At 35.3% G+C, this 15,986-nt stretch overlaps 1 protein-coding gene across 1 annotated transcript in view; it reads left to right on the top strand.

Moving 5' to 3' along the window:
• plcl2 (phospholipase C like 2) overlaps positions 1-15,771 on the top strand; it is a 55,840-nt gene extending 40,069 nt beyond the window's left edge. Inside the window, exons 4-5 of the mRNA XM_073846973.1 lie at positions 10,154-10,229; positions 15,578-15,771. Of these exons, the coding sequence (XP_073703074.1) occupies positions 10,154-10,229; positions 15,578-15,771 (270 nt within the window). The remainder of the gene's footprint in view (positions 1-10,153; positions 10,230-15,577) is intronic.
• Positions 15,772-15,986: the final 215 nt, after the last annotated feature.

The following is a 15,986-nucleotide window of genomic DNA, read 5'->3' as shown; positions in this document are numbered from 1 at the left end:
GTTCTCATGTGTCTTGACTTATGAATGTTTAGATATTTGTACTGGAAAAGAAGTCAAAAATACTACATAAAAAATAATTTTGAGAGAAATTAGATTGAAAATGGCTGTATATACTAACCGAAAACATCCATGTCCAGAAATCAGCTGAGCTTTCTGAGAAATTCTGCAGGCACACATTTCGTTTGCATGATTTTATGTAGCCTGAAGTGAAATAAAGTCGTTTTGGATGCATGTTGACTCAGATTTAATGAGTTGCAATGATGCAACCATGAATAATCCAGGTCTGTATCCATGGGTCATAATAATGAGTCGCAGACCGTTTTTGTTTTTACTTATGTTTGAATAATTCACCATCACAAATTGTAAATGCAAACTCCTGGCAAAAATTGCCCAGAGAATAGCCGTGCTTTGCAGTTTGATGAGCAGAAACAGAATTCAAGTCCCCAAGCTCTCATTTCAGAAAGAACAGAGAAGCTGAGGAACACAACAGATCCATACAAGACCAAATTCCTCAGCATGGCAAATCCTGGCTTATTTATTATTGCATTGGTTTTATAAAAAGTCTGTAACAGCATTGTACCAAAAACAAACACATTTACGAAAACATATTTTTAGCTGATGCTAAGTGTTTGTTGTCTGATGACACACACATATGAATGAGCTGAACGATCCTTGAGGAAACGCATTGCTCTTTATGCACCAGTTGAACAAGGGGTTGCTGTTGTCCTCCTCCTGGTCCCCCGCTCTATAAATACCCCCTATAGTGGTTTGTCTGTCACCAGGGCTGCAATTTCTCCAGCCATTAGTAATGTAATGACAGTGGGCATGTCAGTGATGAGACAACTGCTGCAGCTGTGTGTGTGCATGAGGCTGTGGCCCGCATCTCTGTCAAAGATACAACCAAAAAGCTGTGGTGTGGCCTAGTGATTAAAGATCTAGTCATGGAAAGCCAGGAAATATCAGGGGATTTTAAATAGTATTCCAGTCTATAGTGCATACATTTTTGTAGTTAGCCTCTTCTCTGAAATACAATTCCATTCTAAAGTTAGATTTTTAAAAATGTTTTTGAGAAGCAGAAGAAGCCTCTTTTGCTCACCAAAGCTGCATTTATTTGTTCAAAAATGCAGTTAAAACAGTAATATTATGAAATATTATTACAGTTTAAAATAGCTGGTTTCTTTTTGGATATCTGTAAAAATGTAATTTATTCCTGTGATGCAAAGCTGAATTATTTTAGCATCATTACTACAGTCTTCAGGCACGTGATCCTTTAGAAATGATTCTAATATGCTGATTTGCTGCTCAACAAAAATGTAATATCATCAATGTTGAAAAAAAACCCCGTGCTGCTTCATATTTTTGTGAAAACTGTGATACATTTTTTTTCCAGGATTCTTTGATTTTTAGAAATAAGAAAACATTAAGTAAAAAAACATTTACTTGAAATCTTTAGTAACATTATAAATGCTGCTTTTTGACAATTTAATTCATCATTGGTGAATAAAAGTATACATTTGTATTTCTTTTAAAAAAAGTGTTTAATAGTAAAAGTATTAAATGTACCAAATCACCTGAGTCTGCTCACCAAGGCTGCATTTATTTGTTCAAAAAATACAGTAAAAACAGTAATATTGTAAAATATTATTGCAATTTAATATAACTGGTTTCTTTTTGGATATCTGTAAAAATGTAATTCATTTTTTTGTGATGCAAAGCTGAATTTTCAGCATCATTACTCCAGTTTTCAGTGTCACATGATCCTTCTGAAATTTATTGTTATCATCAATGTTAAAAAAAACTTGTGCTGCCTCATATTTTTGTGAAAACGGTGATGCATTTTTTTCCAGCATTCTTAGATTTTTTTAGAAATAAGAAAACATTTAATAAAAAAGCATTTATTTGAAATCTTTAGTAACATAAATGTTGTTTTTGAACAATTTAATGCATCCTTGGTGAATAAAAGTATGAATTTCTTTACAATAAATAAATAAATAACCCTTGAATTGTATTGTGTGTCCACAAATTCATTCCCTTCAAAACACTGCTGTTAAAATATTAAATACAAAAATATAAAAAGAGGAAAATTAGACAAATTTGTTCATTAACGTCATTTAACTAATTGGTTGAGTAGTCAACCTCCCTAAACTATTTAATGTGCCCTTGCTGAATAATTAATTTATTTTTTCTGTATTCATTTAAAAAAAAAAATAAAGTATTAAATATAACAAATCACCTGAATCTGTTCACCAACGCTGCATTTATTTGTTCAAAAAAAATCTGTAAAAACAGTAATATTGTGAAATACTATTTCAATTTAAAGTTAAATTTGTATGTTCCTTTTGGATATTTGTAAAAATTTTATTTATTTCTGTGATGCAAAGCTGAATTTTCAGCATCCAAGAGTTGGCTCTTGTCAATAAATGTGTCTGAAGGATTTCATAGCGAATTGATCCGAATTGATTTTTGATGATTTGGATGAAGACCTAGTTTGATAGAGTTGATTAAAATGCATTCATTAACGTACAAGGGGAAGTTCACCAAAAAATAAAACACTCTTAATTGATTACTCACCCTTATTTTGTTCCAAACCTGTAAGACCTTCGTTCATCTTCGTAAGATATTTTTGATGAAATCCGAGCTTTCTGACCCTATTTAGACAGCAACGCAGTTGCCCCGTTCGTATACTAACACAGAAGACAAGAAATTGTTGAAAAGTAATTATTTTAGTTTTCTTTGCAAAGAAAAAAAAGGATTCTTTACGAGAAGACGAATGAAGGTCTTATGGGTTTGGAACGACATGAGGGTGAGTAATTAATGACCAATTTTCATTTATGGGTGAACTATCCCTTTGAGAAAAGGGATTTCCACTATAATGTGTGTACTGTAAGTAGCTTTAGTGTCACCTAATTAGTGTCACCTAATCTAGTTCTTTCAGCAGTTGTTTTGGTTGCGGCTGAAGGCAAACCCTACATAAGACTATGTAGAATGGTGTGAAGAAATAGTTTTGACACATGTGTAGTAAACGGGGCTCACGTCACCAATGATGCTGTGATTTTGGGTCACACGTCACTCAAGGTGCATTTGTGAGTCTACCAGATGACCAATTCCCACCTCGCTGGGTTCAGTGTATCAGTCAAAGACTGTTAATTTGGCAATAGGTCAATAAATTGAGACTTGCACCCTGGAAGGAGTTGGTCAACTGATTTATCTGAAAGTTTGGTGGTTTAGCTAGCTAGTAGAGCCTTGAATCATCAACACAATGAAAACACAATTGTAATAAAATTAATGAAATTTATTAACAATAGATATGCAAGAGTAAATACAACACTAGTGATAAACCAATAAATGAATACACACTGCTAATAGATAATAGGCAACTAAATGTGAAAGAAGATACCAAATAAAGTGTAGAAACTAACAAAATGGAATGAACGCAGAATGGCAGAATGCAATGCTGTTGAGCTGAAAGTAGCAATATAAGAGATTTCTATGGTAATGTTGTCTATGGGAAACCCACTTAATGGCTCTGGTAGGTTTAATGATAAATAACTGCGTATTTATCTTTGAACAAACAATATAGCTATCATTTGTAATGCTGACCACAAGTAAATGTTATCTAAACAGGTTAGAAAACATAGGCTGCAGGTATAAACTAAGCCAAGGTCTTTAGGAGAGAGGTTTGGTAAGTTTATAGTTACGTTCCACTTGGTCGGGTGATCAGTCCGGCGGCAGAGACGTCTTCCACTGGTGATGCGGTTTGCATATAGTGGGGAGGGCACAGAGTTGCGTTCCGGTAGCCGTCGAGGCGCTGACCTGGAGGATGCTTGACTTCTGTTGTGCCAAAGAGGGTCCTTAGGGCGTGGACCGGGCAGCTGGGTCAGATGGATTCTCACAGGGTCCTTTGCAGCAGGGCTGCGTCGTTGAGGATCCGTGTGTTCAAGGCAGTGTCTGCCAATGTGGAGGTCCTTTGCGGACTGGGCTGCGCTGCTTTCGGAGTGGCAGGAGTCAGACGGGGTCCGTCACTGCTGGGTCCTTTGCAACTGAAGGGCAGCCGAATTCAGTATAGAAGGTTTACTCAAGAGCTGAGTGGATCCTTAGCTGTCTTGAAGTCTCTTTCCTCGTCAGGCCAGAAACTCAGGACCTTGTATCTGCTAATGTCTTAACCTTGCGGGGTTCAGACTCAGAACGGTGTAGCTGTTAATGTCTCTTCCCTTACGGGACTTAGACGCAGTACAAGGAGTGTCTTTTTGGAGGCTACCTTTATCTCTTTTTGATGAGGAGGAGATTGGAATCTAGCGCCTCTCCATTCCAGGAATGTGATTGGCCACTTGTGTCTGAGGTGGCCATGGTGTTACCCGCCCTAGTGTGGAACTCATTTGCATATAGTAGAGTACAAAGTTAGACAGTGTCTTTTTCAATTTACCCAATGCAACATTTCTTTACCAAACCTCTTTCAAATTGTTACCCACATTATGAGGAGCAAAAAGAGTCCAAACATGATAGAAAACTGTTGAACAATCACTTATTCATATCATAATATGTTAATACGCCTGCTTCTGTGAACTGTTAGGTTAACAGTCAATGGCCATCAACATACACTGTACTTTACCAAAGGGTGAAGTGAATCTGTTGCAGTTTACATCAATTTAAGGTCCCCAAACATATGTATGAATGGATTTGGATGGATCTTTGTGGCCTTCTTTGTTTCGGCCACTGCTGTTGCATCCTGAAGGAATTTTTATGGCAGTCATTCCCAAACCTTAGGATTGGAGAGGGTCAATCCGTAATCCAATGAGAAGTCCTCTCTTAGGTGGTCGTGGTTGCAGAAGGTCTCTCTTCCTGTTCTGTTAGAGGTGTCTGGTAGTTGTCTTGGCATCTTATCTGATGTTTCTGAACATTTGTTTATGTTCCTCAACCAAGATCCAATCACAGTGTGGCACATCTCCCTCCACCCTGGCAGATAGGGAAGGGGGCCTGCCATAAACTGACCCTTGGAATGCCATTTCGACCGTTGTTCACTACACATGCATACTGTTAGCTTTCCTGTCTGCATCTGTCAGGGTTACTCTGGGTGACCCTCAGCACGTGGCAAGAGTGTCAGAAAGTGTGCGCTCCGACCCGACTTCCTGGAAAATTGCCACAGCCTCGTGATTGATCTCTGTGAGAGGTTTCTAAGCACGAGCCATCAGAAAAGGCGCTGGCGTGAAACTAAAGCAGATGTTTCTCCCCTTTGGTTGGTGTGGAAAGATAATCTGGCCCCGACAAGTGACCCCGCCATGCTTTTGGCCGCTATAGGGATGTACAATTCAATTAGACTGTGCTGTTGGCAGTGCTTTACATTAAAGTTTTAGCTAATCCTTTGTTTCTACATCACAAGAGCAGTAATTGCTCAAGACGACAGTGTCAGCTGATTCACTGTCATAGAAATGATACCACAAACAGGTTGCGCAATCATTCTTTTGTAACTTAGACATGCGTTTCTGTACTTTCAAATAAGAACACTTTTAATCAGCAAGGGCACATTAAATTACAATAACAATTGATTTCCACAAAAATATGAAGCAGCACACTGTTCTTAACATTAGTAATAAATGTTTCTTGAGCATCAAATCAGCATTTTAAAATGTATTCTGAAAGACCATGTGATGCTGAAGACTGGAGTACATTTTACAATATTTTTAAATAGAAATCAACTCTTTTAAATTGCATTAATATTTCAGATTTTTACTGGATTTACTGTATTTTATTGAATAAATGCATCCTATGGTGCAGGACACTTAAAAAAAACCTAATTGAATGTTTCTTGAGCGTCAAATCAGCATATTAGAATGTTTTCTGAAGGATCATGTGACACTGAAGACTGGAGTAATGATGCGGAAAATTCAGCTTTGCATCACAGGAATAAATTACATTTTACAATATTTTTAAATAGAAATCAACTATTTTAAATTGCAATAATATTTCAGATTTTTACTGGATTTACTGTATTTTATCGAATAAATGCATCCTATGGTGCAGGACACTTAAAAAAACCTAATTGAATGTTTCTTGAGCGTCAAATCAGCATATTAGAATGTTTTCTGAAGGATCATGTGACACTGAAGACTGGAGTATTGATGCTGAAAATTCAGCTTTGCATCACAGGAATAAATTACATTTAATATTATTTTTAAATAGAAATCAACTATTTTAAATTGCAATAATATTTCTGATTTTTACTGGATTTTGTCAAATAAATGCAGCATTGGACAGTATAAGGCACTTAAAAAATGTTTCTTGAGCAGCAGATCAGCATATCAGAATGATTTCTGAAGGATCATGTGACACTGAGGACTGCAGTAATGATGCTGAAAATTAAGCTTTGCATCACAGGAATAAATTAAATTGTACAATATTTTCAAATAGTTATTAGTTATTTTAAATTACAATAATATTTCAGATTTGTACTGTTTTCATTGTATGTTTATTAAATAAATGCAGCCTTGGAGAGCATAGGACTCTTTAAAAAAAAACTAAAAAAAAAAAAACTAATTGAATGTTGCTTGAGCATCAAATCAGCATATTAGAATGATTTCTGAAGGATCATGTGACACCAAAGACTGGAGTAATGATGCTGAAAATTCAGCTTTCAAATATATATCACTTATTTTAAATTGCAATAATATTTCAGATTTTTACTGTTATTACTGTATTTTTATCAAATAAATGCAACCTTGGAGAGCGTAAGAGACTTTTCCACAAAAAAAAAAAAATGGACTGTTTCTTGAACATCAAATCAGCATATTAGAATTTAGGATCATGTGACACTGAAGACTGGAATAATGATGCAAAAAATTCAGCTTTGCATCACAAGAATAAATTACATTTTACAATATTTTTAAATATAAATCAGTTATTTTAAATTGTAATAATATTTCAGATTTTTTATGTTTTCATTGTATTTTTATCAAATAAATGCAGCCTTGGAGAGCATAGGACTCTTTAAAAAAAAAAGTAAAAAAAAAAACTAAAAAAAACGAATTGAATGTTTCTTGAGCATCAAATCAGCATATTAGAATGATTTCTGAAGGATCATGTGATACTAAAGACTAGTAATGATGCTGAAAATTCAGCTTTCAAATATATATCACTTATTTTAAATTGCAATAATATTTCAGATTTTTACTGTTATTACTGTATTTTTATCAAATAAATGCAACCTTGGAGAGCGTAAGAGACTTTTCCACAAAAAAATTGACTGTTTCTTGAACATCAAATCAGCATATTAGAATTTAGGATCATGTGACACTGAAGACTGGAATAATGATGCTAAAAATTCAGCTTTGCATCACAAGAATAAATTATATTTTACAATATTTTTAAATAGAAATCAGTTATTTTAAATTGCAATAATATTTCAGATTTTTTATGTTTTCATTGTATTTTTATCAAATAAATGCAGCCTTGGAGAGCATAGGACTCTTTAAAAAAAAAAAGTAAAAAAAAAAAAAAAAAAAAAAGCATCAAAGCAGCATATTAGAATGATTTCTGAAGCATTATGTGACACTGAAGACTGGAGAAATAATGCTGAAAATTCAGCTTTGCATCACCGGAATAAATTAAATTTTCACATATTTTCTAATAGAAATAGATATTTTATTGCAATAATATTTCAGATTTTTACTGTTTTACTGTATTTTTGATCAAATAAGTGCCTTTTTGGTAAGCAAAAGAGACTTAAAAAAAAACTTATGAAGATTAAATCTTATGATATTTATTTACTCCAAAATGAATGGAATGAAGCGTGCTTTTCTTTTTTTATTTGATCAGCCAATATTTCTACAAAACAGCCGTTATTATCAAATAGATCAACATGTTAAATGCAGGAAGTTTCAACAATTAAAGCATGACTTCACATTTCCCACCCTGTTATGTTTTGTAATTGTAAACTCTTGCCAGAGGTCTTTGTTTTTGTGATACTTGCCAGCATTTCTAGAGTCTAAAGGTTAAAATGAGCAAATGCATAATCTGCACGAATAAGCTTAAACAGAGGCTTGAGAATGTGGTAAATCATAACAGAGCTCATTTACATAGAGACATATTAAATATACAGTAGTGAAAACATTCATTAGCATTATTAAAACTGTGTTTATTTTAAAGGGTCAGAAAGAGGGTAAGAAATCAAGACTAGCCTTATAAGTGAACTTCAGCAAGGAAAAGGGGATATAAAATGCCATTTAATAAATGCAACTTTACTAGTTTTTCTTATTGCATGTTGAGTCTCATAAGATCAGTTTTTTAACTAGACTCTGGCTTTCTAACTGCAGGATCTGTAGCTGCTGGCCTGTGCGGAGATGTCCATCTGAATTAGTTTTGGTGTGTGTCTGAATGGTCGTCTGGCGTAATTAAATGTAGGAATCTGCTCACCTCATTAGAAGGGTGTGGGTCCACGTTCAACAAAAGAGCAGATCTATTACATAATCTGTCCCACTTTCTGTCCTGCTTTGACCTTCCTCATTAGGCAAGCTTTGCACAACCAATTCAGCAACCATGTACTTCTTGTTTTGCATTGTAACTACTAATCTTACGTTGTTCAAAAGGTTAAAAATAGTTTTTTTTGTTCCTCAGACTTCATCAGGCCAGTCGTTTCCCTGTCCCTGGGAGGGATAAATGGAGAGATAGATAAATAAATTAAATTTTTTTGTACTGTCTATTTTTTTTAGAAAACAGATGTATAACTTTTATAAGGGTTTCAAAATATATAACTCCATACAGGTCTACATATTCGGGCATAAATTCTTAAACTCAACTTATCTTCTTTCCTTTTATACAAAAGTAACACAGAATACTATTTTTTAATGTATTTATTTATTTACTTATTTCTAAATATTCTATTTTGTTTAATTTTTTTTATATTTTTTGGGTGATTGCAGTGTATTTATGTTTCATATTCAGGCAAAATCTTCTTGCCTTTATTTACACAAAAATATTTTATTTTATTTTTTATTTTATTTTATCTATTTATCTAAAGTATTTTATTTAGTTTGTTTCTTTTTTCTTTTTTGGGGTAACTGCAGTGTATTTAGAAACTTATTGAAAATACATAAAAAAAATCCTTCTGATTCCTGATAATACTGATTTATTTATTTTTTCAGTGTGACTGGAATATATATTTGTTGTATTTCTTTTGACCTTGTATTTTAGTCTAAATATTTTATTTTTGTTTAATTTTTATTTTTTGAGTGTAGTGCAGTGTATTTATGTTTCATATTCTGGTGTAAATTTATAAAATCAGTTTATCTTCTTGCCATACATACAAAAGTACCACAGGATACTATTTTATTTTACTTTTTATTTATATTGTTTGTTTAATATTTTATTAATATTTATTTTTAATTAAATTTTTTGGGTGATTGCAATATCTGTTATATTTCATATGACCTTCGATATAATTTGCAATAGTACCTAAATTAAACGACTACTTTTTATCCAATATTCAGGCACAAATTCATAAACATGGCACGTCTTCCTGGCATTTTATACAAAACTAGTACAGAGTATATAACGAGTATAATGTATTTTTTACAATTATTTTATTACTATCTATTTTTATTTTAATGTATTTTTTTTAAATTTTATAATACAGAATACACATTTATGTTATTATTTTATTGCTGTCTGTTATTTATTTATTTATTCTTTTTATTATTGTTTTTTTTTTCAATAATGTTTAATAAATGTATTAGTTTTATATGCCCTGATACAAATTTTAATAATATCTGTAATTATACATCTACAATATGACCCATATTACGGCATAAATTATAAACATAAAATGTCTTCGCATCAATTATGTATATCAAAACAGAAGAACATTGTTTTACATAGTAATAAAATTTCACTATATTACTTTTTTCCTGTATATTTGATCAAATAAGCACAGCCTTTTTGAGAATTACACACTTACTGATTTCTTATTTTATTTATTTTTTGCTTTTTTTATTTTTATTTTCTGTGTGACTGTCTGGAATATATATTTGTTATACTTGTAATGACCTCTGAATGTATGCGAGTATCTGCAGGCTACAGGCTCCTGTGACACACTACAAATGAGCTGTCATCCGATTCGTACAGCAACCGCACAGATGCTCATTACGTGTCCCTTTCTCCACAGATGATCCAGACCAGCCGAACGCTGCTGGAGAACTCAGACGGCGTGTACGAGCGAATACTGCAAGTCCAGAAAGCAGGTAAGAATGAAAAAATCGTACGAGGCGAGCGAGATAAAAAGAAAGACACAGTGTTCCACAAGGGATGGCTGTTTCTTGGAACACAGCCGATCGACGCGGCCCTTCGATCGCGGCTCCCTCTGAAATAGAAAGAAAACACAAGTGCGTTCATACTGAAAAAGCTCAAAGAGAAAGAACTAATTATGCCACGCTGTTATATAAGACTCATTGTGTTTCTCTTCACCTGCTTTTCAAACACCGTTCAAGTAGGGGTTTTTGACTCTCAATAGTGTCATCCGCTCTCTGTTGTCTAATTAACGGGACACTAAAAGGGTAAACATCTATGGCCTATCAAAGCCATGCAATCAATGTGACGCCAACAGCTGCACGATGCAATCAGCGAATAACGGCCTCAAAAGAGAAAAGCCGAATGCAGAAGAAAGGCGGCGTGTTTTATCAAGCGTTTGTGTCGTTTTAAGGTGCACCTTTTGAAATTGCATTGTTTTGTTTTTTTGAAGTGCAGAGATGTTGCTTCATCTCCGATCTCACAAATCAAATCAGACGGAGGAATCAAAATTGAATCTAAGAAAAATTAAATATAGCTAAGCAAATTATGCTGTTTTAAGTTTTCAGGCTTTTTTATTAGGCATGAAGTGAAAAAAAGAAATGTGCATCATTCCTGCTGTGATTCACATTTCCTCATTCTCCTGTTGCCTTTTATCCTAGTGCGTTCATAAAGCTTTGTGATGCCGAGTGGAAAGATTGATAATCATTTTGTTTTGTTTTTTTCTGCATCTTGGTTGTGTTGCTGGGAGACAGTGATTGGCAGATGATCGATGCGGGAGGCTGGCGGTGTGTTTCATTGATCGCAGCTGATGGAATCTTGGCACAGGAAGCTGTTAGAGTTCATTAGATGTTCATCGAGAGAACAATTATCAGAGCCGCGCCCAAACTCACACACCACCATTCTGTTTTGTCAAGCCAACGCTGAATCAATAAGCTCGGCGATTGCTTCTATACCACGTGTCATTTTCTGTTCTGTTTGGTTTTATTAATGGGGAATCTTGATGCACAGTAGTTATTAATGCTTGGTAGTTGTTACTGTTTGAGTACTGTTTTAAATTCTTAAAAGGAAAGTTCACCCAAAAATAATCTCAATCAGTAGAACAGAAAATACGATTTTAGCTGGAACTGTGGTCCTTTGATTCATAAAATGCAACTTAATTGTCTTTGTGAGATTTAAAAACAAATCAAGAAACACAAAATGTATTCACTTCCAGAATGAAGATTTACAGGTAATGTACTCACCCCCTTGTCATCCAAGATGTTCCTGTCTTTCTTTCTCCAGTCATAAAGTTTTTTGAGGAAATCATTTCAGGAATTTTCTCCATATAGTGGACTTCAATGGTGCCCCTGAGTTTAAATGTCCAAAATGCAGTTTAAATGCAGCTTCAAAGGGCTCTAAACAATCCCAGCCGTGGAAGAAGGGTCTTATCTAGCGAAACTAAAAAAAAAAAAAAAAAAATGTATATACTTTTTAACCTCAAGCACTTGTTTTGTCTAGCACTGCCATGCGCATGCATAGTCTGCGTAATCTCATTTTCTTCTTCAACTTCAAAATCATCCTACATCGCTGTTTTACCTTTTTTGGAAAGGGTGTTTGGCCTTTTTGCATGTTCACTTTGTGAACACTGGGTTCATACTTCTGCAGCGATGTAAGGCTGTTTTAATGTTGGAGGAGAAAATGAGATTTTTTTACGTACCCTAACTGTACTGACTCGGACTGCACAGAGTATGCATGGCAGTGCTAGACAAGACGAGCATTTGAGGTTAAAAAGTATATACATTTATTTATTATTTATTTATTTTTGTTACAAAATGGCTGATCATTTTGTTAGATAAGACCCGTCTTCCTCAGCTGGGATCGTTTAGAGCCCTTTGTTGCTGCATTTAAACTGCATTTCGGACGTTCAAACTCGAGGACACCATAGAAGTCCATTATATGGAGAAAATTCCTCAAATGACAACTCGAGCAGCACAAATCAATGAATTACTCAATCAAATCTCACTTTCGGACGTTTCCCAGTCACTTCAAGTCAAAATGATGAATGAACTGATTCAGCACTGCAGTTCCTCCAACGGTCACTGTCTAAGACAACAGTTCAACTCAGACCGAAGATCAATGAGGACTTAAATGAAGGGCCAAAATTAATATTTTTATGCATTTATTTTATTGTTTATGTAAAAAGGTGAGCTGATGAAGACAAGTTTATTCACTTCATAGACTTTAGACATGTGCAATAATTGCATATGTTACATTATTGCATGGTTAAACAAACTAGTGAATTGAAATGTACTGTCCGAAAGAACCAGTTCACAGAAAATAATCATATTTCCCCTTTGCTTGAGGCTTCGGATTATAATGGTAATAACGTTGTAAATAAGGTTCAGTTTTTTGCACAGACTGATTGTTTCACTTCATAAGACCTTAATATATTGTTAGGAGCCATGAGTATTAATTTTGTGTTCCTTGAACCACTTTTTCAAAAACTTGCAGGCACTGATTTGCATTTTATGAATCAACAAGGACCACAGTTTCAGCTAAAAATCTTCTTTACTGTTCTGCTAAAGAAAATAGTCACCTCAGTGTTTCCAAAACCTCCACAAATAGATTTTACAAAAAAGGATTTGACTGTGTTAAGTAAACATGAGAACAGCATGTTTCAAAATGCAGTGAAGGTGTTTTATATAAATGTGCCTTTGAAGGGAACCGACTGTTTTCAGAATAGCTTTTTTATTTCGTCTTTTCTATCCCACCTTATTTTTGCCATAAGGGTGACATGGACATTTGTTAATTTTATGGTTCTGTCTTCTGGTCTCATCCGTGTCCAGCTATTTTTAGTTGTACAAATAGCACGTTTTGCTGCTTGATATTGCAAATTACTGTGTCTTACCATGTTATTTTAATCTACTTTTCTTAATTATGAACACATTAGTTTGTAGTGCAAACAGTTTTGCTGTTGAATTCGCATTGTTATTCTTCTCGTTATTTCCCTGTTGCGGCTAATAAGCTGGAAATGTCGCCCATAGGCTTATTTTCAGTGTTGAAGAATAAGGTGGATAATGCCTGATAAAGCAGAGTTTATGAGCGCAGCACTGCTTTGTGTACAGCCATTAGTGGGGAAACCGCTATTTCTGCTGCTCCAAAAGCGCCTCCTGCTGGGAGGGAATCAATTTGCATTTTTAATCAGTCCGTCTGCTGTTTTTGTTCAGACCGACACAAAAATCTACTGTTTTTTTATGCAGTAAATTTTATGGTTCTGCCTTCTGGTCTCATCCGAGCCAGTTATTTTTAGCTGTACAAACAGCACGTTTTACTGCTTGATATTGCAAATTAGTGTGTCTTACCATGTTATTTTAATCTACTTTCTTAATTATGAACACATTAGTTTGTAGTGCAAACAGTTTTGCTGTTGAATTCACATTGTTGTTCTTCTCGTTATTTGCCTGTTGCGACTAATAAGCTGGAAATGTCACCCATAGGCTTATTTTCAGTGTTGAAGAATAAGGTGGATAATGCCTGATAAAGCAGAGTTTATGAGCGCAGCACTGCTTTGTGTACAGCCATTAGTGGGGAAACCACTATTTCTGTTGCTCCAAAAGCGCCTCCTGCTGGGAGGGAATCAATTTGCATTTTCAATGAGTCCATCTGCTGTTTTTGTTCAGACCAACACAAAAATCGACTTTTTTTTTATGCAGTAAATTTTATGGTTCTGGCTTCTGGTCTCATCTGCGCCCGCTATTTTTAGCTGTACAAACAGCACGTTTTGCTGCTTGATATTGCAAATTAGTGTGGCTTACCATGTTATATTAATCTACTTTCTTAATTATGAACACATTAGTTTGTAGTGCAAATAGTTTTGCTGTTTACTCCACATTGTTGTTATTCTCGTTATTTTCCTATTTCGGCTAATGAACTGGAAATGTCGCCCATAGGCTTACTTCCTTGTTGAAAAATAAGGTGGATAATGCCTGATATAGCAGAGTTTATGAGCACAGCACTGCTTTGTGTACAGCCATTAGTGGGGAAACCGCTATTTCTGCTGCTTCAAAAGCGCCTCCTGCTGGCAGGGAATCAGTTTGCATTTTTAATCAGTCCGTCTGCTGTTTTTGTTCAGACCGACACAAAAATCTTCAGATTTTTTTTTACGCAGTCAATTTTATGGTTCTGGCTTTTGGTCTCATCCGTGCCAGCTATTTTTAGCTGTACAAACAGCACGTTTTACTGCTTGATATTGCAAATTAGTGTGTCTTACCATGTTATTTTAATCTACTTTCTTAATTATGAACACATTAGTTTGTAGTGCAAACAGTTTTGCTGTTTACTCCACATTGTTATTCTTCTCGTTATTTCCCTATTTCGGCTAATGAGCTGGAAATGTCGCCCATAGGCTTATTTCCGTGTTGAAGAATAAGGTGGATAATGCCTGATAAAGCAGAGTTTATGAGCGCAGCACTGCTTTGTGTACAGCCATTAGCGGGGAAACCACTATTTCTGCTGCTCCAAAAGCGCCTCCTGCTGGGACGGAATCAATTTGCATTTTCAATCAGTCCTTCTGCTGTTTTTGTTCAGACAGACACAAAAATCGACTGATGTTTTCACGCAGCAAACAAATGTGAACCAGTATGTGTATATATATGTGTGTATATAAATTAACAGCACATTTTCACTTTTGGATGAACTATCCTCATAACCCTAAGTAGCAAATGCACAACTTGGTTCGTCAAGTTATACTGCTTTTGTTGAGGAAAGGTTACTTTAAGTGCTTGGACTTGCACCTGCTGAGTTACAGCTTTAGAACTGTCTTTACATTTTCTGAAGAAAGCATGAGTGTTGCTCGCCTTTGCAAAACTCCCTGTGATGCTGGAGTGTGGGTGGTTGCTAAGACATGGCATATGTTTGCTACGGTGTTCTGAGAGGTGGGTAACATCTAAATAGCAGCATTATATTAACTTAGCACAACCTAACAACCACTAAGAATGAGATTCCTGCATATAAAACACACAAAGAACCACTCAGAAGAACTTAGCAACATGCAAACATTCAGCCGTTCACCCCTCTTGCTTCCTTCAGAAAATGTGAAGATGTAGTTCATCATTAAACTATCGCTCAGCCACTTCCATGTTTTGATTTCCTCTGCTTAACACTGTAATTTTTTACCACTTTTAATGCAGTTTAATATCCTGCATCAGAAGTGAGACTAAACCACAAAGCTTTTATTGATTTCCCGAGTCTGTGGCCACATCAAATATTCATCCTCTTTTGTCCCAGCACGAGCGCACAGAGAACGGCTTTGTCTGATCTGCAGTAAACACTGTAAATCAATCTCCGCGGTTTCTTGCCTCTCTTAAGAAGCCCATCTCCGCCTGCCGCACGTCACACATGAACACATTAGTCAATGTGGATGAACGGCCCACCGGCAGTAGCTTTACTTCTCTTGAGGTGTGGCAGAGATGGACTGATGGAGCTGTACGAGGAGCTCGAGCTGTTAACTGTGAATAGGAAAAGTGGGTCAATACTTGCCCATTCCCCCGTGGAAATCCAGTTGAAAACTCTGGCATCGACAGCCCTGAATAATCAAAACTGCCCACTGCAAAAGCCCGAGCAGGTATTGATCTACCGGCAGAGTAAATAACATGCTGCCTTTTGAGTAAAGCAATACCGGTCAGTGCTCCAGGCGTCTAAGAGATCTATGGAGGATATACTTTTGCTGTAAA

The sequence above is a fragment of the Garra rufa genome, chromosome 9, assembly GCF_049309525.1.
Source record: "Garra rufa chromosome 9, GarRuf1.0, whole genome shotgun sequence".
NCBI lineage: Eukaryota > Metazoa > Chordata > Actinopteri > Cypriniformes > Cyprinidae > Garra > Garra rufa.
The sequence above is the reverse complement of the archived record's forward strand: the minus strand, read 5'-3'. Positions and strand labels throughout refer to the sequence as shown.